The sequence below is a fragment of the Eulemur rufifrons genome, chromosome 14 (assembly GCF_041146395.1).
Source record: "Eulemur rufifrons isolate Redbay chromosome 14, OSU_ERuf_1, whole genome shotgun sequence".
NCBI lineage: Eukaryota > Metazoa > Chordata > Mammalia > Primates > Lemuridae > Eulemur > Eulemur rufifrons.
The window spans coordinates 15,774,032-15,798,645 of record NC_090996.1 but is presented as its reverse complement, the minus strand read 5'-3'; the positions used below and the strand labels follow the sequence as shown (position 1 = coordinate 15,798,645).

At 45.5% G+C, this 24,614-nt stretch overlaps 1 protein-coding gene across 1 annotated transcript; it reads left to right on the top strand.

Moving 5' to 3' along the window:
* The first annotated feature begins 468 nt into the window (after positions 1 to 468).
* Positions 469 to 24,053, top strand: EIF3B (eukaryotic translation initiation factor 3 subunit B). The gene is made up of 19 exons (XM_069486643.1): positions 469 to 1,058; positions 6,404 to 6,596; positions 8,302 to 8,421; positions 8,753 to 8,810; positions 9,281 to 9,409; positions 9,687 to 9,844; positions 12,456 to 12,587; positions 12,669 to 12,735; positions 13,160 to 13,206; positions 14,943 to 15,153; positions 15,773 to 15,845; positions 16,908 to 17,030; positions 18,857 to 18,935; positions 19,815 to 19,953; positions 21,394 to 21,519; positions 22,055 to 22,132; positions 22,584 to 22,692; positions 22,846 to 22,963; positions 23,546 to 24,053. The coding sequence occupies exons 1-18, from the start codon at positions 554 to 556 to the stop codon at positions 22,947 to 22,949; spliced, it is 2,451 nt and encodes an 816-aa protein (XP_069342744.1). The 5' UTR covers positions 469 to 553; the 3' UTR covers positions 22,950 to 22,963; positions 23,546 to 24,053.
* The last annotated feature ends 561 nt before the right edge of the window (positions 24,054 to 24,614 follow it).

Here is a 24,614-nt window from a genome sequence, read left to right as displayed (position 1 = left end):
TACGGGGGAGATTTACCGATGGGAGGTAAACCGTGGGTCTGGTTGAAGGCTGAGGTGGCGCAAACGATCGTTTGTTGAGCTTACGTTTTTCTGTGGTATTAGCTTCTGAGTTAGATTATGTTCTCATGCACACCAAGATGATTTCTGGTGCGTGCCTTCGCGCCGCAAGTAGTTCAGTCCTTCCCCGCATCGCCCGATGGGAGAGGAAGGTGCCGCGGCCATATTGGACGGAACCATCTCCCACCACAAATGGGGTAGTTGCTGCTCCCAGTGAGTTTATTGATTGACGAAAACAACTTTGGTGAATGGAATTGAGCACTTTATCTTGTCGCAAAAGTGTCATTTTGATCACTGGTATATGCAGTTTTGCGGATCTGAGCTCTTCCAGCCGCGTCGTGAGGGACCAGGGCGTGGGTGCTCCCCCCGCGCAGACCTGGTGCGGCCGCCCCGGTCGCACGCACATGGCTCGGCTGGAGCCGGCGCGGCGCGCGGTGCGGCCTGGGAGAGTCGGAAGCGCGGCGGCGGAGCTCTGCTAGGAGGCCTCGTTGGGCCCATGCAGGACGCGGAGAACGTGGCGGTGCCCGAGGCGGCCGAGGAGCGGGCCGAGCCCGGCCAGCAGCAGCCTCCCGCCGAGCCGCCGCCGGAGGAGGAGCTGCCGCGGCCCGCCGGGCCCAGCGCTCCGGAGGCGGCAGGGACCGAGGGCGCGAAGGAAGAGGTGGCGGAGGCCGGGCCGGAGCCCGATGTGAGGGCCGAGCCGGCGGCCAGGGGGGATACATCAGCGGAGGTAGCTCCGGGTCCGTCCGAGTCGTCCTCGCTACCTTCCTTCGAGGAGCCGCCCGGGTCGCAGTCCGAGTCCCCAGTCCTGACGCATGGAGAGGCCGCGGGGGAGCAGGCCCGGGACGAGTCCGCCGACGGCCGGGCCCAGGCGTCGTCCGAGGAGGCGGGCAGGAACGAGGGCAGCGCCGCTGAGGCCGAGCCTCGGGCGGTGGAGAACGGTGACGCGGACGAGCCCTCCTTCAGCGACCCCGAGGACTTCGTGGACGACGTGAGCGAGGAAGGTGAGGGAAGGCCAGGGTGGGGTCAGCGAGCGGCGCGTGAGCGTGGCTGAGGTTCCCTTGATTTAACAAGTTGTCTGGCTGTGTCCGGTTCGTGGCTAAGTTCTAGCAGGGGTGTCCGTGTGTTCCTCGAAGTCACCGAGACAAGGGCCACCACTTTACACCTGCTGTTTCGGAGTGTAGCAGAGGTGTTTTGGCACTTCCCTTTTTATTTCCAAAAAAAATGGGGGACGGGCAGGATGGAGCTCATCTCGGGAGCAGTCACTTGCATTTGCATCACAACCAGAAATTTGGGAGAGCGGCTTTGGGCAGATGGTGTACTCCGCTGTGGTTGGGGTAGAGCAAAAACAAGGGCCAGGCCTCAGGTTTGCGGGTCTGCATGCCCCCAGCGCTGACCAGCCAGACCTCTCAAAGTTCTGGATCAGAGGAACAAGTTGTAGCAGTGCCTGGTGACTTTGTCCCCCTGCCCCACAGAAGTGTCTGCCTCCAGAGACTTCTCTAGTGGGACAGTGCCAGGCTGTCAAATTCCTGTTTGGTTCTCCTTTTTTTCTAAGCCTGTAGGGCAGACCACCATTTTTCTGTTGGCAGATTATTTTTTTCAAGTTTTTTTTTGTTGCCGATAACAGCTTGCTTTGCCTCAGTTTCTACCTTGATTGCATTTGCACACATTATTTCTGCTTCCTGCCTGGGAAAGCTATTCTCCTAAAGTGATGTCTAATGATAGCTGGTCTCATTTGTTTTTGTTTTGTTTTTAGCTATTTTAACTCTCCGTTAACCAATTCCTCTGCACCTTGACTAAGTTAATACGAAAGTGGGAAAAGTAAAAACACCGTTCCAGAAGTAGCCAGTGATACACCAAGAAAATCTAGGGAACCAACATAGAGTTGTCAACTTTTAATTTAAACATATTTTTAAGGGGCTATCAGTTACTGTGACCATTGCTACTTTACTTTATTTCGTAAGACAAGACATTTTTAACATGAAAAGCAGGAAAGACACCACAAACTAGTGATAACTTTGGGAGCATCTAGTCTAAGCCCCTCACCCTGGAAGAAGTGTGTCCCTTAAGGTGGAGCTGGTTGCTGAGAACTCCCACCAGACTCTCCTGCCCAGACTGGTGTTCTTTTTGCCACACCAATTTTTCTTATATTTTAAAATGGAAATTTTGGTTTAACACTCATTTTGAGACTTGGGTATTTATTCTGCAGTTGAGGTTTTTTGTTGTTGTTTTGTTTTTGTTTTTGTTTTTTTTGAGACAGAGTCTCACTCTGTCACCCGGGCTAGAGTCCTGTGGTGTCACCCTAGCTTTCAGCAGCCTCTAACTCGTGGACTCAGGCAATCCTCCTGCCTCAGCCTCCCAAGTAGCTGGGACTACAGGCAAATGCCACCATGCCCGGCTAATTTTTCTATTTTTAGTAGAGACAGGGTCTCACTCTTAATCAGGCTGGTCTCGAACTCCTGAGCTCAAGCTATCCTCCCACCTCGGCCTCCCAGAGTGCTAGGATTACAGGCATGAGCCACTGTGCCCTGCCTGAGTTTTTAAAAAAGCATTCTTTGAGCCCATCTAATTCACAGATTTCTAACATGTGAATTACTTCCAGAATTGGGGGCAGTCAGAGGGCGCTAACATGAGCAGAAGGCTGGCCAGGCTGGGTGACTGCTGTGCATCCTTGGGAGGCCCTGTGGTCCTGGATGTGCAGTGTTAGCCAGAATGACAGGTGAGGCACCTGGTCCTGAGGAACTAAAACTCAGTAAGCTGTCAGTTTCTTACAGCCCCATGGCTTTTGAGGTTAGTAGTTCAGGTAGGGTTTGTGTTCTGTGAGAAAGGCTGTCTTACAGGGTCAGAGTGTGACGTGGAAGGAGAGCATTAGACAATGTATCCATTCTTTCCAAAAGGGACTGAGTCTTAGCTCTCCAGAGACTGGCTGGAGTTCTTGTCTTGCCTCCTTATTCTTTGATACAGATTAGCATCTTAATTTGTAATCATCCTTTAACCTTTCAACTGCCTTTGGTGTTTGGCTAAATAAATTCATGATCAAGATTTTAACACTCAATGTCTTCTTTTTTGGCTTAACTAAATAGGTTTTTTCTTTATATTTGCTATTTAGTTTTTGAGAATTGCTTCCTTCTGTATTTCCTGGAGACTGACTGGGAATCCATGAGCCAAGAGTACCCTATGCTTGGGCTGCTAGTGATTCAGATGTGCCTCTTCATGGTGTGGTTACTTCATTTATTCCCCTCCTAGGTGTGGGCACATTCATAAAGACTAGACACTTTGAGTTTGTGGGAAGGAGTCCACCATTTATATAAAAGCTGAACTTTTTATTATAAGCCTTGTAAATTCAGAGCAGGCTCACCAGGCCATTTAATTGCATGGTACCTGTGCTTGAAAAGTAGCCCAAGGATTTGCCTACAGTTTTGGGAGCAAGGATGTCTGGCTTTGCTATGATCTGTCTGACTGCCTCTTTCCCTTTTTTCCTCTTTGCTTGGTCTCAATTTTAGCATCTTTGAAATTCAAGTGGCAATTTTTGAAGGTAACATTTTTAATACTATTCCTGGAAGTGTTGGAATTAATAGAAAATGGTTTGCCTCTTAAAATTAGAGTTTCTTTTCCATTTTGAAAGTCCTTTTTATTATGGGGAATTTCAAACATTCAAAAGTAAAGAGAATTCACCGTAACTTTTTTTTTGTTTTGTTTTGTTTCCAGGGACAGGGTCTCACTACATTGCCGAGGCTGGACTTGAACTCCTGGGCTCAAGCAACGCTCCCAAGTAGCTCCCAGGCAGGCAGCACAGCACCTGGCTCTCACCTTAACTTTTGAGAATAAAATGTAGTGAAGAATATTTTCTGACATCTGTCACATTTAGCATGTTGAAATTCTAGAGTGATGATTAGGTTCCGGAACAAATAGATATATGTATAGCAAGTCATTCTACAGCTTTTGTTTTAAAATTGCCTTGTAATCTCATCTTGGCTGTATTTACTGACGTCTTTCAGTTCCAGCTCTAACTCCATGCCTTGTAATTTTACAGCTTCCTAGGCAAGATAACTAATTGGGTTTAGGATTTGTACAGAATTTATGTCAGAAAGTTGGGGTTTGCTTTATTTCATCTGTTACTTGGTTTTATCTCCCATATGCCCATCTCCAGCAGGTAGTTAGGTATTTTTATTGGCACTGGAGCTTTATGGCAAAGGTCTCAAGGTTTGGGACAACCTCATGTGAAATTGCGGTGGGGAGCCCCAGATGGCATTGAGTCGCCTGGAGCACCAGTGCCTCAGGTCTGCTTTCCTGGCCCCTTTTATGTTTGTTGCTCTTGTGTTTCCTTTTTCTAGTCCTTTTTACACTGATCTTTCCTTTTCTTTCTCTTATCCCAGCTGACCATTTTATGCAAATAAGGCAATCTTAAGTTTTGGGTTTTAAAAGCAAGTGGCATAAATGTATAATATGTTTTGAGATTTTGGGTGCAGTTATGGAAAAAATAATAATACATTGCTTACTGTTCCAGGCACTGTCTTGAGCACTGACAGACTTAATGTCTATAAATGTGATGCCTCCTAGCTGCCCTTGAGGCATTTCATTGAATTAAAGACACCATTGGTTGAAATGTTCCACCAAGAAAGAAAAAATACTCCTAATTAAACTCAGCTAGGTGTAGTGGCTCACACCTGTAATGGGAGGCTGAGGCAGGAGGATTGCTTGAGCTCAGGAGTTCCAGACCAGCATGGGCAACATAGCAAGACCGCTTCTCTTAAAAAAAAAAAAAAATCAACTCAGGAGCTTGTACGTTCTCCAGTCTCCTAGTTTGAATGCCTGTCTTTACCCTGATGTTGTCTTCAGCAAGGTTGTCATGATGTAAGAAATATGTATTTGGGCTCTGCCCCTGGTTTCTGGCACATAGCTCCTAAAAACCTTGGAATCTCCAAAGTGATTAGTGTCTTTTTGTAGGCTACGGAGATGACTGGTAGCTGGGGGCTCCTTGCCAGGGGGACCATCCATGTGATTAGAAGATCAAAAAGGGAGAGGGGCTGAAGGTTGAGATGATACCAGTGGCCAATGATATAATCAATCACAGCTACATAGTGAAGTCTTGCAAAAAACCCAGAAGGACAGGGCTTCCAGACAACTGAATGGGTGGCGGGCACTTGCCCTACACATCTCTTCCATCTGGCGCTTCATCGGTATCCTTTGTAGTAATATCCCTTGTAGTAAATGAGCAAATGTGATAAAGTGTTTCCCTGAGTTCCACAACCTCGAGAAGTGGATAGTGAAGCCCTACTTCATAGCCTGCAGTCAGAAGTACAGGTGACAACCTACTGCTTGCGACTGATGTCCGAAGTGGGGCCTTCTTTTGGGACTGAGCCCTCAACCTGTGGATTCTGATGCCAGTTTCAGGCAGTGTCTGAACTGAGTTAGAGGACAACCAGCTGGTGTTCCCTGGAGAACTGCTCGGTGTGAGGGACACACCCCCCTCCGCAACATCGGGAGTCAGAAATGTTGTGTTGAGCAGTGCGTGAGAGGAGGAAAAACACTTTGTTTTTTCCCTCTGTCCTATAGTACAGTTAATTTATCCGTAAGAGCTTTTTTACATAAAGAACGTTGGATAAGGGATTGTTTTGGTGCTGGGCTGTCTGCACTAGAGAGAGGTTGGAGAAGCCTTACCCCAGGCAGTACCCCCCAACCCTTTGGTTCTTTTCCCAATTGCTTATGAAAGGCCATCTAATTCACTTCCTGAAAAAAATATGAAAATACCTGGGAATAGGAGGGTGGCAGAAGTGTGTCGTTTTGACATGTTTCTTTTCCTCTTTATTATTTTCTATCCCAATTTGCTAAAGATACTTTCCTCCCTGAATAAGTTCTAGTAATTTGTATTCACTAAAACAAAAGTTCGATGAATGTATTGTGCACTTAAATATTTACTTGTTTGTTAAAATCTTCTGTAAAAAGTTTTAGTTGGCATTGGGATGCGATTTTGCTTAGATGTTCTTGAAATCTAGAGATCTCTGAAAGACCTAGTATTGGATATTCTTCTGATTTTCTTCTTTATTTGCATTTTCCATTATTAAAGTTTTTTTTTTAAATTCTCTTCAAATCTTCCATTATTGCCAGAAGTCAGTGGATATTTTGACTGTTTACATTTTCAGTCAAAGGGAATGAATGCGAGGAGTTGAAGTCTTCCCATTTCTTTCACATTTAAATTGTGACCCAAGCTAGGGCTTTGTTCACACAGAAAGCATTTAGATTAGTTTATTCATTTGTTGCTTCTTGGAGACTTTTCAGTGTGCTGAGCAAATATATTAATGTTTTTCTTGATACAAAAGGTTGTTTAACAGATCTCTCTCTTATGCAGAGTTACTGGGAGATGTGCTCAGAGATCGGCCCCAGGAAGCAGATGGAATCGATTCTGTGATTGTGGTGGACAATGTTCCTCAGGTGGGACCTGACCGGCTTGAGAAACTCAAAAATGTCATCCACAAGATCTTTTCCAAGTTTGGGAAAATCACAAATGATTTTTATCCTGAAGAAGATGGGAAGACAAAAGGGTGAGTATGTTCTCCCCTCACTGAAGTCTCATTTGTATTTTTCTTGGCGTTGGGCACGGCACAATGTGGTATGTGGCAGGAGCTCACTGAATGCAGTGCGTTCCTTACCACGGCAGCTTGGCCCCCTTCTTTTCAGGGGCTCAGCTGGGAGCTCTCAGGAGCCCTGATTGGTCCTGAAATCATTGGAGGGAGGAGGAAATCGCAGTGTGGTTCAGAGTTGGCCGCTGACTGCTAAGAGATGAGAACGTGATGTTGAAGTCTGCCATCAGAATGGTAGCCGACATAAGATACATCCTGGGACTAGGCACTGATAGCTCTGGAATCTGGCAGAACAACAGGAAAATTTTGCATGTAGAATTTTGATTCTGATGTGGGGTTTTTTTTTTGCCCACATCTTTGCATTGCTGAAATGGGGATGCTTCCTACAATCTAGGTGAAAGCATCGTGTCACTGCTTAATTAGCAACTCTTTTTTCCTTAGTGTTGTTTAATAGTGCATCTTCTAAAAATAATGGTACCCTAAGGTATGCAGCTCACTTTTTTTGTTTCAGTATTAGGTTTTCCATGTTGATAGTGTGTTTTTAATTCTTTCATCTTAAGTGCTATTGTATTCTATTCTCGTATAATTTGTTTTCCTATCAACGTTTAGTGTTTTGCAGTGAGGAACAGTCTCCTGTCTCCTTGTGTACAAGTGTGAGAGTTTCTTTGTTATATGTAGGACTGAAATTGTTGAGTTGTATAAAATGCTCATCTTCACTGCCACTACATACATCAAATATTATGCCCTTCAGTAGTTGTTACTAAGTTATACTCCTACCACTAGTATATGAAAGTTCTACAGTCTTATCAGACTTTCTCCAGTAAAATTTCATGTAAAGGCCAGGTATGGTAGCTCATACCTGTAATCTCAGCACTTTGACGGGCCGAGGCTGGAGGATTTCTTGAGGCTAGGAGATCTAGACCAGCTTGGGCAACATAGAGGAGACCCCATCTCTCCAAAAAATTTAAAAAATTAGGCATGGTGGTGCACGCTGTTCTCCCAGCTACTCGGGAGGCTGAGGTGGGAGGATGGCTTGAGCCCAAGAGTTTGAGGCTGCTGTGAGCTGTGAAGACACCACTGCAGTCCACCCTGGGCTACAGAATGAGACCCTGTCTTTTAAAAAAAAAAAAGAAAAAAAGAAAAAAATCATGTAATAAAAGTAATGCTGCTGATGTTTTCTGTTTCGGAAACTAGGTTGAAGGGTAACCTTTTTTTGACCAGCAGTTGCTCGTGTTATACGTTTAGTTACAATAAAACATCTTCTGAGATCTTTTGTAATTTTGCCTATAATATACAATATTAGACTTTTTTGTAGATTAACAGCTTTATTGAGATAACTGGCATATAATAAACCTGCATGGTTTTAAAGTAAATAGTTTGATAAGTTTTGAAATATGCAGACATCATGAAATCATCACCGCAATCAAAATGATGAACATTTCTGTAATTTATGATTGGGAAGCTAGAAACTTCAGGTCTTCTAGTTAGGACTTCCTCCTTGCTTAGGAGTGAGACCCTGTCTTTTTTCTTGGCTATGGATCTGTCCTCAATTTGACTGCCTCGGGCAGTGGCAGCAAGATGAGTCAGACATTTGCTGGTGTGGATCGGTCCTGGGTGTGAAGACCATGCAGTCTGCACTTGTGCAAATTGCCTTTCTTCACTTTAGGTATATTTTCTTGGAATATGCATCTCCTGCCCATGCCGTGGATGCTGTGAAAAATGCTGATGGCTACAAGCTTGATAAGCAGCACACGTTCCGGGTCAACCTCTTCACGGATTTTGACAAGTGAGTTCAGACTTGGCCATGAGAAAGCAGATACTGACATGTGAGTGACTGGCCTGCAAGTGGGCGACTTGGCACTTCTTAACAGGTGCTGGTGGCCGTTGAGATTGTTCACATCCTTGTTGGGCAGACCATTGCAGGGCCATGTCACATCTCTGCTGCACGCTTCTGGCAGGGACACCCTTCACCAGTTATTATGCCAATCAAAACTTATGCTTTTCCCACTTCTGGGGTGGGCAGGGAGCAGTGTGGCACTGCCTGTGGTTGGACCACCAACCGTTACCCCTTATCTAATCATTAAGGTATATATTACTCATTAGTTTTTCTCTTCTAGATATATGACGATTAGTGATGAATGGGATATTCCAGAGAAGCAACCTTTCAAAGACCTGGTGAGTTGTATAAAATCTGCATCAAAAGAAATGTTAGGGCTGGGTGTGGTGGCTCACACTTATAATCCTAGCACTCTGGGAGGCCGAGGCGGGAGGATTGCTTGAGGTCAGGAGTTTGAGACCAATCTGAGCAAGAGTGAGACCCCGTCGTACTAAAAATAGAAAAAACTAGCCAAGCATGGTGGTACCTGCCTGTAGTCCTAACTACTCAGGAGGCTGAGGCAGGAGCATCAGTTGAGCCCAGAAGTTTGAGATTGCTGTGAGCCTGACTAATCCCACGGCACTAGCCCAGGTGACAGTGAAACTGACTCAAAAAACAAAGAAATGCTAGATGACTTGGTTATGACTTCTTGGAAGGGAGTTAAGGTGTTGACTGAATTTGTTGTTATCTTTAAGAGCAATAGTAGTGATGAACTTTCTTTGATAACAATTAATGAAATTTTACTATGTCCCTTTTTTTTTTTTTAAAGGGTAATTTACGTTACTGGCTTGAAGAGGCAGAATGCAGAGATCAATACAGTGTGATTTTTGAGAGTGGAGACCGCACTTCCATATTTTGGAATGATGTGAAGGACCCGGTCTCAATTGAAGAAAGAGCGGTATGTATCTGCTGTTGTGGGGGGACTCGCCTCTCCTGTATTTTCTTAACACAGTGGAACTTTGTTTCCATCAGAAACTGATGAAGAGCAGGTGAAGTTTCATTTTCTTTGAGATTAATTTGAGAATATCTTTTATTCATCTGGCTTTGAAATAAGTCATGAGAAGTGAATAGCCTTCTTAGGTGTTTCAGTTAAGAGTTTAAGGCACAGCATTATGGGAGAGGTCTTGTTTGGCTTTTTGTTGTTGTATTAAGGTTGGCACTATCTTTTTCTGCAGAGATGGACAGAGACATATGTGCGTTGGTCTCCTAAGGGCACCTACCTAGCTACCTTTCATCAAAGAGGCATTGCTCTTTGGGGGGGAGAGAAATTCAAGCAAATCCAGAGATTCAGCCACCAAGGGGTTCAGCTCATTGATTTCTCACCTTGCGAGAGGTAAGCTGTTGGAAAAATACAAACGGAGTCTTTATTCTCTTCACCTCATGTCTGTTTTCTACAGATAATTTTTTAAAACTTTGTCTTCTGTGGTAATTTCAAACTAAATGGAAAAATTTCAGAGGAGCACAAAGAACTCTTGTATATGTTTTTTTTTTTTTTTGCTGGTTCTATAATGAAGCTTATACTATATACTTTTTACTGAGATTCTCCAGTTAACGTTTTGTTGCATTTGCTTTATCATCCTCTCTCTAAATATATGTACATAAATTTTTTTCCTGAGCCATTTGGGAGTGAGTTGGAGTATCATGTCCCTTTAGGGGTAAATGTATATTCCTAGGAATAGGATTCTCTTAGTATAAGCACAGTGCAGTCACCAACTTAAGGAAATTCAACATTGATTTAATATTTTATCTGAGGTGTTACCCTGTTCTAATTTTATTGCTTGATCTAATAACGTCCTGTATAGTATTTATTATCCATCAGTTCTAGATCTAGTCCAAGGTCACATGTTTGGCAGATAATTTTTCTTATGAATGCTTTTTTCATGTGTCTTAGTCCGTGTGGCAGAGGTTTGTGTGAGAAGATAGAGTGTGCGGAAAAAGCTTGGAGGAACGCCGCTGCCCCCCCCCCCCCCACAAGGCATAGGGCTCCCTTCCTGTGTGTGCCTCGCTGCATGGGATGCCCTCTCTCTGCTGGGGCTCACCTCTGACCTTCCTGGGTTTCCAGCACCTCCAGTCTCAGCCCTGCCTGTGTCTGCTGTCTGTCCTCCAGCGTGTTGCTGTGTGGTCTTGCTTTATTGTGGGGCTCCTTGGTGCCCCCTCTGTCCTGCTGCTGCTGCTTACACTAATGCTGTGCCTGTTTTTCTCTTGAACTTTTTAGTACACGCATGTTCTCACACACACAGAAGTTAAAGGGATTACTATGGTAAAATCCATGTGCTAATTACCTATAATTAATGATTTCTTGTTTTGCCATGTTTGCTTTAAAAATTTTTAAATATTTTCAGGTAAATGATAGACATCTCTATAAAAGTATGCATCACTGCAAAATAAAGGTGTCTTCCTGCATAGTCATAATTTATCACGCCTAACTACATACATGACTTACAACCTTAGTGACCTCTAACATACTGACCCATATTCAGGTTTCACAGCTGCTTTGTTCAAACCTGGATCCGGGCAAGGGCACACATTGTGCTTAGCAGCTGTGTCTTAAGCCTTTTTTGTTTTCATATTGACTTGTTAAGAAGGACCAGATGTTCTGTAAACTGTTTCACCTTCTGGTTTTGTCTGATTCCTCAAGGTATCATTTAACTAGTTCCTTTAATCCTTGTGTTTCTTGTAAACCGTAAGTTCTATCTTACGGATATCTGTTAATTTTGATAAATAGTTTTTATGTAGTGTATTCTTAGAGTACCCATTAATTCCCAGCCATTTTGCATGTTTTTGGTACAGAATAATTGATATTTCTCATTTCAGCAACAACATATCAAAATTGGGTTCACTATACTCTTAGCCCAATCTCAGTGCCGAGGTAACGTTCAGGTGTATGAAGTTTTATGTGTTTCTTTATCTTCTGTGAAGCCTCCAGGCAATTAGTTCCACCTGTTTTCCCATAGACATTGTTTAGATTGCTATACTTGCCACATTAAATTAGGATGTATCTGTTTACAATCAAGAACAGAGACTGGGTTGTCATTCATTATTGCATCCCTGGTGCTTTGCAAAGTGCCTGACACATGAAATGCTTGAATGGATGGATGAATGAATGCTTTGGTTATGTAAATTACAGCATGAAAAATCTCTTTTGCAGTTACCGCTTAGTCAAACGTTTCTGTAGTATAGTACCTTGTGGGTGGCAGTGACTCAAGCCATCATTTTTAATCTAGCTAATCAGGACATCAGAGCCCACTAGGAAAAGAGGCAGTCATTGAAGGCACTGTATTTGTTTCTACACGCTCACCTTCCATTGTTCTGAGAGGGCAGTCTGGTTTAGGATAGTCACACTTTGTGTAAACTCAGGGAACAGGTGCTATAGCTTTAGACAGGCCAGTAGTCAGGTGGGTAAACAATTGCTGGGAGGCGCCCCCAGGCACAGATGTTTCTTGTCAGACTTACACTTGAGTCATGTGTGACCATCTGCTCTCTTTACCTTGTTAGTCTTTGTTAAACATGGGTGAAGGTAGAGTAAGGATTCCACACGGTTCTGCCCTCTGGACCACTCAGCAGACTTTGCTTGGGATCTGTTTGATCTTTCTGTGTGCTGATCTTGGTGGCAAAATTGTGACCCTGGCAGCACCCCGATGCCAAGAGTGAAGGAGTGCTTCGGGCCATGGAAGTGCTGGTTTTCTCCGAACTTCCCAGTGGGATTTCCTGGGACCTTGCCCATTGGTGAGAATTCTTGGGGAATTGTGTTTGGAGAAAGTGCTTTTTCCAGGAGTCCTGACTGCTTGTCCTGGCAGCATCCTGTGCCTGTGTGCCCTCTTGAAGCTTTCTGAGCCGAAGCTCAGCCTCCTTTCCTGTAAAGCAGGGCAAAGACTCGCACACATGGAGTTGTGCTTCTCACGTGGGAGGAGATGCTATACAATGTGTTCCCCCTTCTCTTGTAGATACCTGGTGACTTTTAGCCCCCTGATGGACACTCAGGATGACCCTCAAGCCATAATCATCTGGGACATCCTCACTGGGCACAAGAAGAGAGGTTTTCACTGTGAAAGCTCAGCCCACTGGCCTATTTTTAAGTAAGTAGACCAGTGCAATGACCTGTAGCCTTTTCTTTTTTAATTGAAATAGCCTGGCACTTCTTTTTTTCTTCTTCTTAGGTGGAGCCATGATGGTAAATTCTTTGCCAGAATGACACTTGATACCCTTAGCATTTATGAAACTCCTGTAAGTGATTTTTAACTAACTAAAAACACACTATCTTGTCATTTCCTTATAGTCTTCAGTAATTTTGCTCGAGGATATAGTACTTTTCCTTAATTTATGGTAGAGTGAAAAGGAGGCAGAGCTTTAATATATGCACGGTAAAGGCCTGTTTCCTGTGCCTTTTTAATTTCTCATATTCTGAATTGTGCTCTTGAGTCGTACCTGCCTCACTCTTGCAGCCACAGGGAATTCAAGGTGGGAGTTAATGAAAGGGGCTTCAGCACTGGGTTCCCTGGCTGTGGGTGGATTGTTTGCTCTGTGCTTACACTGCTCCCTAGACATATTCACATTGGACTCTCGTGTCCTTTTTAAAAAAATTATATGTGTTGTCGAAACATTGTCATGATTTGATTCAGCTGTAACCCTCTTTTTTTTTTTTTGGCAGTCTATGGGTCTTTTGGACAAGAAGAGTTTGAAGATCTCTGGAATAAAGTGAGTGTTCTTACCAAGTCAGTATCTCTGTGTTCAGCCTTCTTAACAAAACACCATAGATGGGGTGGCTTATAACAACAGAAATTTATTTCTCCCAGTTCCTGAGCCCCAGGGTCCAAGTTGCCTTCAGATTTGGTGTCTGGCAAGAGCCCATTTCCACATAGACAACCACCTTCTTATTCTAACCTCCCCTGGTGGAAAGGGTGAGGGATCTTTCTGGGACTTTTTTTTTTTTTTTTTTTTTTTGAGAGACAGGATCTTGCTCTGTCACCAAAGCTGGAGTGCAGTGGATGCTATCAAGCCTCAGGCTCTTGGGCTTAAGCAGTCCTGTCTCAGCCTCCCAGTAGCTGGAATTGCAGTTATGCACCACCACGCTCAGCTAACTTTTTTTATTTTTTGTAGACGCAGGGTCCACTATGTTGCTTAGGCTGGTCTCAAACGTCTGGCCTCAAGCAGTCTTCCCACCTTGGCCTACCAAAGTGCTGGGATTGTACCATAGGCCACCATGCCAGGCCCGGGGCCTCTTTTATCAGGACACTAATCTCATTCATGAGGCTGCGCCCTTATAACCTGATCACCTCCAGAGGCCTCACCTAATGTCATCATCTTGGGGGTTAGAATTTCAGCATATGAAGTTTTGGGGAAACACAAACACTGTTCATTGCAGTTGGTTTTCTTTATTTGCTCCCCTCTTTAGCACTCAGTTGTTAAACATTTGGGATGAGCAGTGTATGCTTGTTCTGACCAGGCTGCTTGGTGGTGGGCCCCTCAGCCTTCGCAGGGTCTCCCCTTTCCTGGGCACATGAATGAGTCTGGGGTTTGCTTCATTTCTTGTATCTCATCTTTGGACTAGAAACTGGTTGAGGGGGGCATTTCCAGTCTTTTAAGAAGGTTGGGGAGCCTTCACTTATTTAAACGGTTTCTTTGTTACTTGTGGTCTGTGAGGTAGGGTTTGGGTGGTCTTCAGTGAATGATAGCTCATTTTCACTGTCAAGGGAGAGTGGGCACATCTCTAACTCTCAGGATAGTCGATACCGTGGCAGTGAACTGCCAGCAGTCCAGGAATGTTGGCATTTCTTACTCCTTTTATTCTTAATTATGGCTTATAATTAAAAATAAAACCAGGATGTTGGTTCCCAGTAAATGCAAAGCAAAGAGAAAGTAGCACACGTAAAGCCATTTCTCACAAAAGGACTCACTGTTGGGACAGCTGTCTTGTAGAGCAGTGTACGTGGTAGAGGGCTTGGCCCGAATTCTTCCCATTCCTCTTACAATGTTTGATTTGTGGTTTTCCCACCTTTGCACCTTGACTAATCTTTAGATGTCGTGTAGCTGGATCCACTATGCTGGCATTTATTTTACTTGCCTCATTGCAGCAGCCGGTGGTGGTCAAGAGTGGGGCTGCGGAGCCTGGGCTGGAGTCCATGTTAGTTTCTTTAACAGTGGGTGGGATTGGTAACATCTCTTGTATCTACTTATTCACTGTCAGGATGAGTGCAATAGTGCCAGGGTGTGACGAGGACAAGCGAAGCTGCACAATCAAGTGCCTAGAACAGGGCCGTGCAGAGTGAGCTTTCAGTAACGTCAGCTGCTGCTACCGTTAGTGGTGGTCAGTGCACCAGTACTGAGGTTTTATTCAGCAAATGAGGGTTTTTTTGGTTCTCTTTGGCTTTTCGATGTTAAAATTTATGATCACTTAGTCTTTGGGTAATATTTTATTTTTCTTTGTTCTGTAGAGACTTTTCTTGGTCTCCTGGTGGTAACATAATAGCCTTTTGGGTGCCTGAAGACAAAGATATTCCAGCCAGGGTAACCCTGATGCAGCTCCCTAGCAGACAAGAGATCCGAGTTAGGAATCTGTTTAACGTTGTGGACTGCAAGCTTCACTGGCAAAAAAATGGAGATTACTTGTGTGTTAAAGTAGATAGGACTCCAAAAGGTACCCAGGTAAGTAGATGCCAATGGGAATACGTTATTTCTTATCCTTAGCTCTAAAGTAGCTACCATATTTTTCGGAGGATGTTAGTGGATTTTTTTTGGTTCGGATCTGTGCGTTGAGACCTACCTGATATAGCTGACAAGTCTTAGTGAGGATCTTTTATTTCTTTTTTAGTAAAACTTTAGAGTAGATAATTCATGTACATTTAGAGTTCACAAGGGAATGTAGTAAAATCTCCATACAGCCAGCTTCTATGTTGGTAAACGAGTATATTATTTTCTTTTTAAGCACAAAAAGCATACTCTGCACAGTTCTGCCTGCATCCAGACTTTTTTGATTGTATCATTTAATATTTACCTTATCAAAAAATTGCCTAAGTTTTCTTTCTAATGGAAATATTCCTCTTCTCTTTACATTAAAATTTTTTTATGGAGATATAATTCTTACCCTTTTACCATAAAACTCACTGTTTTAAAGCTTAGTGGCTTTTGTATATTCACAAAGTTGAACAGCCACCACTGCTAATTTCAGAATGTGCTCATTAACATATCCTTTGATTTAAGCCTTTTTCTCATGCTTTCAATGTTCAGAATGTCACCCCTTTCCTTTTTTTTTTTTTTAAAACAGGGTGTTGTCACAAATTTTGAAATTTTCCGAATGAGGGAAAAACAGGTACCTGTCGATGTGGTTGAAATGAAAGGCAAGTTTTATTTTAGTCCTTTTGTAGTTGAATGGGCCTTATGTGCTGTTTTACACTTGGTTTTCGAAACTTTAGTCTGAATCGATTGCCTGAACAACGTGGTGAAGACTCTGAGCTCTCACCATGAACAACGTCTCTAAATTACAGAACCTGTTTATAAGTTTAGGATTTTCTTTGTACTTTCTAACAATAGCTTAATTTTTCCAACTGCTAATTGGAGATGCCCTACTTTTCCTCTCACACCTCTGTGATCTATAGCAGAAGAGCGAGGTCTAGTCATTTTCCAGACTTAGACAATTTGTAACAGGTTTTCACTCCACGTTCAGGGGCACACAGCAAAAGCGTGGTTCATCTTATAGAACAGATGCTGTCAGTGTAATGGAGGTTTTTTTTAAAGCTTCTAAGAATATACGTTTATTTGTTTTGGTTGTTTCTGAACGAGTTACTTACTGTGTGCAGTATTGATTTTTCTTTTTAATGGAAAAATACACTAATTGTGTTTTACAAAGCTAGTTTCACTTTACTTGCTTACGACTAGTTATTTTGACTCATGAAAACTGTTCAATGCTGTGTTTCTGCCTATTTTTTGTTTGTTAGGCTTTTTGATTTTTGTTTTGCCTTGGAGAAAAGGAGAAGGGGATGTACAGAGGGGAGAAAGGGTGGGACCCGGGCACCCTGTCACGGTAGAAAGAGAGGACCCGCCTTTCAGGAGGTCACAGGATTCTACTGTAGCTGCAACATTGAGTGTAGGAAGGGGGGTGTCCACAGGCTGCACGACCTCGGGCTCGCCATAGCTTCACTGTGGCCTGACTCAGGAAGCAGAGAGTCCTGGTCTGCCGAGGACAGAGTTCCACATGTGGCATCTCATGCAAGTGGAATAGGCTGCTTTTGAAACTAGTAACGTGTGCCTTTTCTTGCTGTTGGTTGGTCTGTGGTCTTTTTTAATGAATTTAAAATTTTATGGAAGCATTTCTTTGGTTAAATAGTGAACATTTTAATTGATCCAGGAATGTTTTATTCATAAGCAACCAGAAAGGGAGCTAACTGTCTTATTGATTATAGAAACCATCATAGCCTTTGCCTGGGAGCCAAATGGGAGTAAGTTTGCTGTGCTACATGGAGAGGCTCCGCGGATATCCGTGTCTTTCTACCACGTCAAAAACAACGGGAAGATCGAGCTCATCAGTAAGTCATCTGGCCCTTCTCTCTTTAACAAGTCAGCATAGATGGCAGGACCTGGTCACTGCCCAATAGCAACTGTAGGGTTGACCTAGGAGCACCCCTGGTCAGGCCTGAATTCATGTGTAAGCAAGTCCCCCCTGGGCATAAGTGACACAGCTGATGAGGATGGTGAAGACTCCTGAGGGAGCGCTTCACCTCACAAAGGACTCGGGCTCCCTCCACCTCCCACTGGGCCCTTAATTTACTTTTGTGTTTCTAAGACTGCCATTCTATGCCATTGTTTTGAGTGAAGTCTTTTCTCTTGTGGTTGTAGCTGCTGTCTCTGGGCCCCGGGTTCACTTCTTTGTGGGCCTACCTCCCACCCCTCGGTCTGGGTCAGGTCCCTGTGACCTGCCTGCTGGGCGTGCTGCAAGCTGTGGCATGTGGTGTGTACTGCCCCGGCCGCCCTGCGTCCAGGAGTGAGTGGGTGCTGAAACCCAGCCACGTTCACCCTTCTCACAGCAGTGCTTGGCCTTGCTCCTTGCCCAGGCAGGCTCCCTGAGGACGTTGTTCTCACTCTTTTGTCCTTGTGTCCTGCCCGTGGCAAGGACTGGCGAGTGCAGTGGGACTGAGCGAATGTTTGTTGCTGCTTCGTAAGCATTGTTGTTGTCTGTGTGGTGTCTGCACGTGGTCTCATGCCGTGTTCCACGTACTGCTGGTCCTTCACACAGGACTGGCCACCGGTGCCCGGCCGGCATAGCCGTGGTCTATCCCAATGCCTGAGGGATTTGTGTGCCTCAGCAACACATTTTCACAAGATAATTTGGTAAAGAATTCAGTTTTTACTTTGCTAGAGCTTAGTTGGCTGTATCACAAAATTGGTTGCATTATTAACTCCCTGATATAAAAATATGGGCAGTTACAGACTCTTGTAACCTGTTTATAATATAGGTCATAAAATGGGTAGTAAAAGTACCTCTGCCTTCTGAATATTTTGTGTAACACACCTTTCTTTCCTCGGGTTCTGTGTGGACGCTGGGGTTATCCTGCAGTCTGGCTGCTGGGGCTGTGTGCTTACGTAGGTTTTCATGGGGCAAGTTTGGGAAACCTGCCCCCACCAGGGGGAAGTCTGCCTTCCAACATCTTCCCCTCTCCCAGTCGGCCCCACGCTTTGTAGCTGCTGTGGCTGAGAAGGACCCCACCCCCACCCCCTGGAACACAGGGAGTGCTGAGACACCTGTCCAGTTGCTCTGCCCAGGGTCTCTTCACAATGTAAGTTCTTATGAGCACATACGACTTACAAAAACATTTCTGTCGGCCGGGCGTGGTGACTCACGCCTGTAATCCTAACACTCTGGGAGGCTGAGGCGGGCGGATTGTTTGAGCTCAGGAGTTAGAGACCAGCCTGAGCAAGAGCAAGACCCCGTCTCTACTAAATTTGGAAAGAAATTATATGGACAGCTAAAAAGAAAAAAAAAAAAACGTTTTTGTCACTAGGAGAGTGGCTCTTGTCTTCTGGGGTCACGTATCTGACAGTCCTCTCCAAGTCTCTGCAGGGATGGATATTTACTATAAAGGGAATTCTTTGTCCAATTACCTTGTGAAATAAAAAAAAATACTATCACAGTTCTAAAAATACCCCTGCCCCTTTTTTTCCTTTTTTATTGTAAGTATGGGTCATAACTTACAGTGCACTTACTGGTGGGTTTTCTAAGTCTGTTTTCGGAGTCTGTTTTCAGATCTCCCCATAGGGGCTGCGTGGACCCGTTGCCACATCATTCGGTCTTGACTCCACCTTGACTGTAGAGCCATTTACAAAGACAAGTCATGGACACTTTCCTTTCTTGCAGGAATGTTCGATAAGCAGCAAGCAAACACCATCTTCTGGAGTCCCCAGGGGCAGTTTGTTGTGCTGGCTGGTCTGAGGAGGTAGGTGTCTGCCGTCTGGGCCGTGAGAGGCTCTCTGCCTGCTGCAGTGGAGACCTGGTCTTGGAGCCCGAGTCTCACACTTGACTCTGAATGGTCAAGCATTGCTCTTCCTCGAGACTCTTCCCAAGGGAGAATATTCCCGAGTTGAAAGGATCATCCCAGCGTCCATAGGTGGGACATTGTCATACTCTAGTGTATCCGTCATACTCCCAAGACTTAGGCCAGGACCAGGCTGATTAAGACAATTGCTCACAAATGCTTTCATTAAGTGACCGAGCAGACATGTCTGCATGTTGTAATTCCTTTGTGATTAAACAAGTACCTTTCTAGCAATCCAGTTACCCTCATATACAATCAATCCCATGTCTTCTAGCAGGAAAAATACTTAGACAGCTGTGAGACTTCCTTACTGTGGTGTAGAAATGATGAGAACGTAAACTTGGCCTTCCCTCGCTCCCCTGCTCTGTGGCCATTCCAACAGAACGTGTAGGAATCGTGAAAAAACTTACAGCGTCTGCCTTGGAGTTAGAAAAATGTCCTTTTTTAAATTTCCCCTGCTTCATTGTAGACTCTTGATGGTACATTTTTGGTGGGTTACTTAGCCGCCTTAATGTTTACTATAAGAAGAACAGGAATAGCAGACACACGTGATAGTCATTATGTGCACTTAATCACAATTCGATAAATCTTCACAACAGCCTTATGAGATTATTGCCACGATTATTTCCATGTTAACAAAGTGGCGGCTGAGGCAGAGGTTGGGTGACACCTGAGACCACAAGGCAGCTCCCTCGGGACCTCACAGCACACACCTCTCACGGGGTGGGGTGTCGGGGGAGATGTGTGTCTCTGTGAAGACTGTTGTGTTTGTCTCTGCAGTATGAACGGTGCCTTAGCGTTTGTGGACACTTCGGACTGCACGGTCATGAACATCGCAGAGCACTATATGGCCTCTGACGTCGAGTGGGACCCTACTGGGCGTTACGTTGTCACTTCTGTGTCCTGGTGGAGCCATAAGGTACAGGGACGTGTGTAGCCTTGGCCACGGAATGAACCCAGGGAGTGCTGGGCTTGCGCTGTGCTTAGGACCCCAGGGAAGGAGCACCAAGCCTGGCACTGACTACCTTCCCAATCTTATCAGAAAAAGCTCAACATTTCCGTTTTTAACTCTTGGACTTGTCGTCTGTGTCTTTGTTGGTAGAAGTAGGAGTCTGGGATTGCAGAAAAGGTAGAGCCATGTGCAGGAGCAGCATCCACTCATGGGAGGGGGTCCCATCCTGGGGCCCAGAGACCCCTGAAAAGGGGTGAGCATGTTGTGCGCTGGTGCTTTTCTGGGAAGAGGAGTCATTTCCTTTAGAGTCTCAACAAAGATCTATAACCAGAAAGTTGAGATGTCTGCTCTTTCGGGGTCAGAGTTTGTTGAGTACAGACTACCTTCAGTACAGTGTCTTCTAGCTTCAGTCACACACTCGTTTTTCCCTAACTGTGGTCTAGTTAGCTGAGGGCTGCTTTTTGTATTTAATGACTTTTTTAAAATTGATTGAGATATTGATAGTTGAAACCAGTTCATGCAAATAGAGCCTATGAAATCAAATGAGGGAAATTCTGGCCGGGTGCGGTGGGTCACACCTGTAATCCCAGCACTTTGGGAGGCTGAGGCAGGAGGATCATTGGAGCCCAGGAGTTTGAGGCTGCAGTGAGCTACGATCATAGCACTGTACTCCAGCCTGGGCGACAGAGCACAACCCTGTCTCAACAACAACAAAAAATTTGGGTAATTCTGTTTAATGAGATAATGAACTTTTAAGACTACCAGCTTCCCAAACATCACTACAAACAGTATCTTGAGTAGAAATCTTTACATTCAGATCAGGATAGGTTGGTCATGGCCTACGTCCAGACGTGTTCAGTTGTTACTGCAGTGAGGGCTACCTTGATGCTCTTAAAAAAATCCTTTTAAACTGTTAACCACTCGGTTTTCAATACACTCACCTCCCAAAGTTCTGGTCTCAACAAGGAGATGTTAGCGTGTAAATTATAGCACTGCCTCCTCCATTGAGGAAGTCTTGCTGTGAAAAAGTCAGCTGAACTAAACAGTGTGTTGAATGATGTGGTCAGTTTATCTTCTGGCACAAGTTTCTCGTTGTAGACCTATAGTGAACAGGCCTGAGCTTTGATTAGCACTGTTTTAACTACACATACACTGTACTCTGAATCATTACGTAATTTGTGTCTTTTGTTTACTGTCTTCCTCTTGCTGAAATGTGAGCTCAGCGATGGCAGAGATCTTTGTTTTGTGCACTAATGTGTATCCCAAGTACCTAGAACACTGTTAGCTAATGAAGTAGTTGATGCTGGGTTTGTTGACAGTGAAGACTCCGGGGCTTCTCTCTCTCTCTCCTGGGGTCACTTGGTAGGGTGGAGTGGCCAGCTCAGTGTGACCCCTGCTCCCCTCCAGGTGGACAATGCTTATTGGCTGTGGACCTTCCAAGGACGCCTTCTGCAGAAGAACAACAAGGACCGCTTTTGCCAGCTGCTCTGGAGACCTCGGCCCCCAACACTGCTGAGCCAGGAGCAGATCAAGGTCTGGCGTCTCCACCAGGCTCGGGATGTGGAAGCGGTTGTGGCATTAAAGAAAAAGTTGTTTTCTGTTACTGTTAGGGTGGTAATGAGTGGGGACTAGGAACCCGACATTTATGGGGGACCCTTTGAAGAGATGCAAGAACAATGAGAACTAAATGGAAAAGAATAGTTTTAGGATAGTAAACTTAAAATTTCAAATTGTTTGGGAAGTTTTGCATGACCTGGAGGGGCAGATAAAAAGATGCCAGGGGTTGTTAGAAACTCCTGGTGGGATTAGAAGAGACTTGTCTGGGATTTACATAATTATGGTGAAATAGGCTGATGGTATTAGGTCAAAGCTAAGAGGAGAGTTAAATCTCAAGAAAGCGAATCAGTCTCAGGGAAGAGAAACTTAGCGAAGAGCGTGTTTGAGCACTCCTGGGGAGCTGTGTTCTATTAATCATTGAGGATGTCATTTCATGTTGGCAACTTTGAAGTTTGCATTTGTGGTGCTTGCTTTGAATGTTAAATCCTGAGTGACTGGTCTTTTGTTTCAGCAAATTAAAAAGGATCTGAAGAAATACTCTAAGATCTTTGAACAGAAAGATCGTTTGAGCCAATCCAAAGCCTCAAAGGTGAGCCTTGTTCCCAGAACCTAGAGCAATGGTAGCAACAGACATACCCTGTCGTGGCAAAGAAGGGCCAGCGCCAGGGCTGGGAGGTGAGGACTGCTGGCTGTCTGCGCAGGGAGAAGGCAGGAGATTGGCTTCTGCCCTGAGGACGACGGCTTGTTCTGCTGCCACCAGGGCAGACCCGCAGCAAGGGGCTGAGGGCCTGACCGTAGCCTTGTTGGCGGGGGCTTTCCAGTTGCGGAGGTCCCAGGGGGCGGTGTCAGGAAGACAAATGAGAATGAACAGGTCATTCTGCCATTCCTGGCCGAGAGTGTCTCTCTCTCTAAATGACATCATTCTGACACCATTGATTAGGTGTGGGTCACTCGTGGCAAAATGTTTTCACTGTGGTTAAATAAAAACTTGGTGGTGAGTTACATATTAGCTCTGTGACTTCCCCCCACTTTATACTTAGGAATTGGTAGAGAGAAGGCGAACCATGATGGAAGATTTCCGAAAATACCGAAAAATGGCCCAAGAACTCTATATGGAGCAGAAAAATGAACGTCTAGAATTGAGAGGAGGTAACTAAATGTTCTCAAATTATCCAGAACTGAGCGGTCCCCTCCACCCACAGGCCTAAGCACACCTTCCTCTGCAGGAAGGCCTTGCTGTCCCCTGCTCCACTCTTGGCTGGTCTGCAGCCCGTGCGTGACAGCCACTCTCTGTCCCTGCAGGGGTAGACACAGATGAGCTGGACAGCAACGTGGATGACTGGGAAGAGGAGACCATCGAGTTCTTTGTCACTGAAGAGATCATTCCTCTGGGGAACCAGGAGTGACCTGGAGCACTGTGGTAAGGGTCTCCCAACGGGGCAGTCCATGTCCTGTCAGCTATTTCTGTGCTGCTGCTGCTACCCCATGAGTTAGAAAATACCTTGTTTAAGGTGTGAGTGAAGATCCAACTCCAGGTACTGAGGGTTAGTAAAGTCTCATGTGAAATGTGAAGAGTAAGTGCAGTCCGGCCTCGGGCGTGAGCAGAGCGTGTCCTCGCACGTGGGAGGTGGCGCCTTTCCGGGTGAGCCGTGGCCAGGTCAGACCCCTGCAGTGGTGGGAAGGGGAGGGAAGCTGGCACCTGGCCGTCCCCAGGCTTTGCTAGTGAGTAGTTCCGGGTCCACCAGAGAGGAAGGCTGGCGTGAGCAGCTGGGATTCCCAGTGCCGGGCACTGTCTGTTCTGAGACAACCAAGGTGTGGCAGACAGAGAGCGCAGCCAGGGCTGCCTCAGTGACGCGACAGGGCCCTTCCAACCTCTTAGGATGGTGTCATTTGTGCTTGCCACACCTGCTTATCCAGGGCGTGAAGCCACTGATGATCATTCCTACTGTGGGTCACTGTTCAGTCGCAGGACAGAGAGTAAGCAGTGGTCCCTTTGTTGCAGCGGCGCCGTGTCCTGTGCTGGAACAAGGCCGTCCCCTTGCAGGAAGCCTGCACGACTCCTGGATTTTTACCTGTGCTTTCTTCTTGCTCTGGACTGTGAACGCACCTGGGATTCTTCCATCTCAACACATTTTTGTGCCTTTAAACCCCTGGTGTCCACAGTGGGGGAGGTTTTAAGGCACTGCTTTCACTTTTTTCTTGTTTGAGGTTTTTAATCCGCACCTCCGGTGTTTGCTGTGTAGACTCTGCTGCAGCACCATGGTGGGCGCCTTTTTGCCCCTGCGGCCAGTGGCATTTCCAGGGTGTCCTGTCCACAGCTGGGCGATGTCTCCGTTCAGGAACTCCTGCTGTCTGGTGTGTGGCCACTGCCGGGTGTGTCCTGGAGACCAGCAGGGAGCAGCGTACCACTCGTGTCCCAGCGTGCTCGGAAGGTGCCACGGCACCTCCTGCCACTCGGGCTGTGGCAGGTTCTCTCAGCAGGTTGAACATGGAAATAAAAGCAAACCTGTATGAAAAAGCTGTCTTTCTCTTCTCTCTGAACATAGATAGCGACCTTGAACTTGGTACCTATGCCCCGTTCCCAGCAGTGCGGGCCTGCTTGCCGGGCCAGAGCTCCTCTGGCCCCCTGCGCCATCACATTCCGTTGTCACGTGCACAGGCAGCTTAGTGGGGAGGGTGCAGAGAGCCGACACCTCTGCTGGGCTGTGCATGAGTCCAGCCAGTCTAAAACATTAAAATATTATGCCTCTGCTTTTTTGTTTTCTTTGAAAAAAGCTTATCATTTACCTGATGAGAATCCTTTAGACTTTTCCTTGGAATTAGACAAATTGGAACGGTTGTATTGAGAATTGTCAGTTTAGCCATTATCACGTGGTCTTCTGAATATTTAACTTTTCTTTTCCCCTCTTGAGTAGGGAGCGAGCAAACCCATGGGATTTCAGTCGCTTCCTGTCTGCAATGTCCTGCCACCCCTCGGTGCCTTGGGAGGTGTGGTCTTGTCTCTCTTGCTCATAGAACCCACACTTGAGTTTAATAGCACAGCTGTGCGGGCAGCACACTCGGTCCACAGC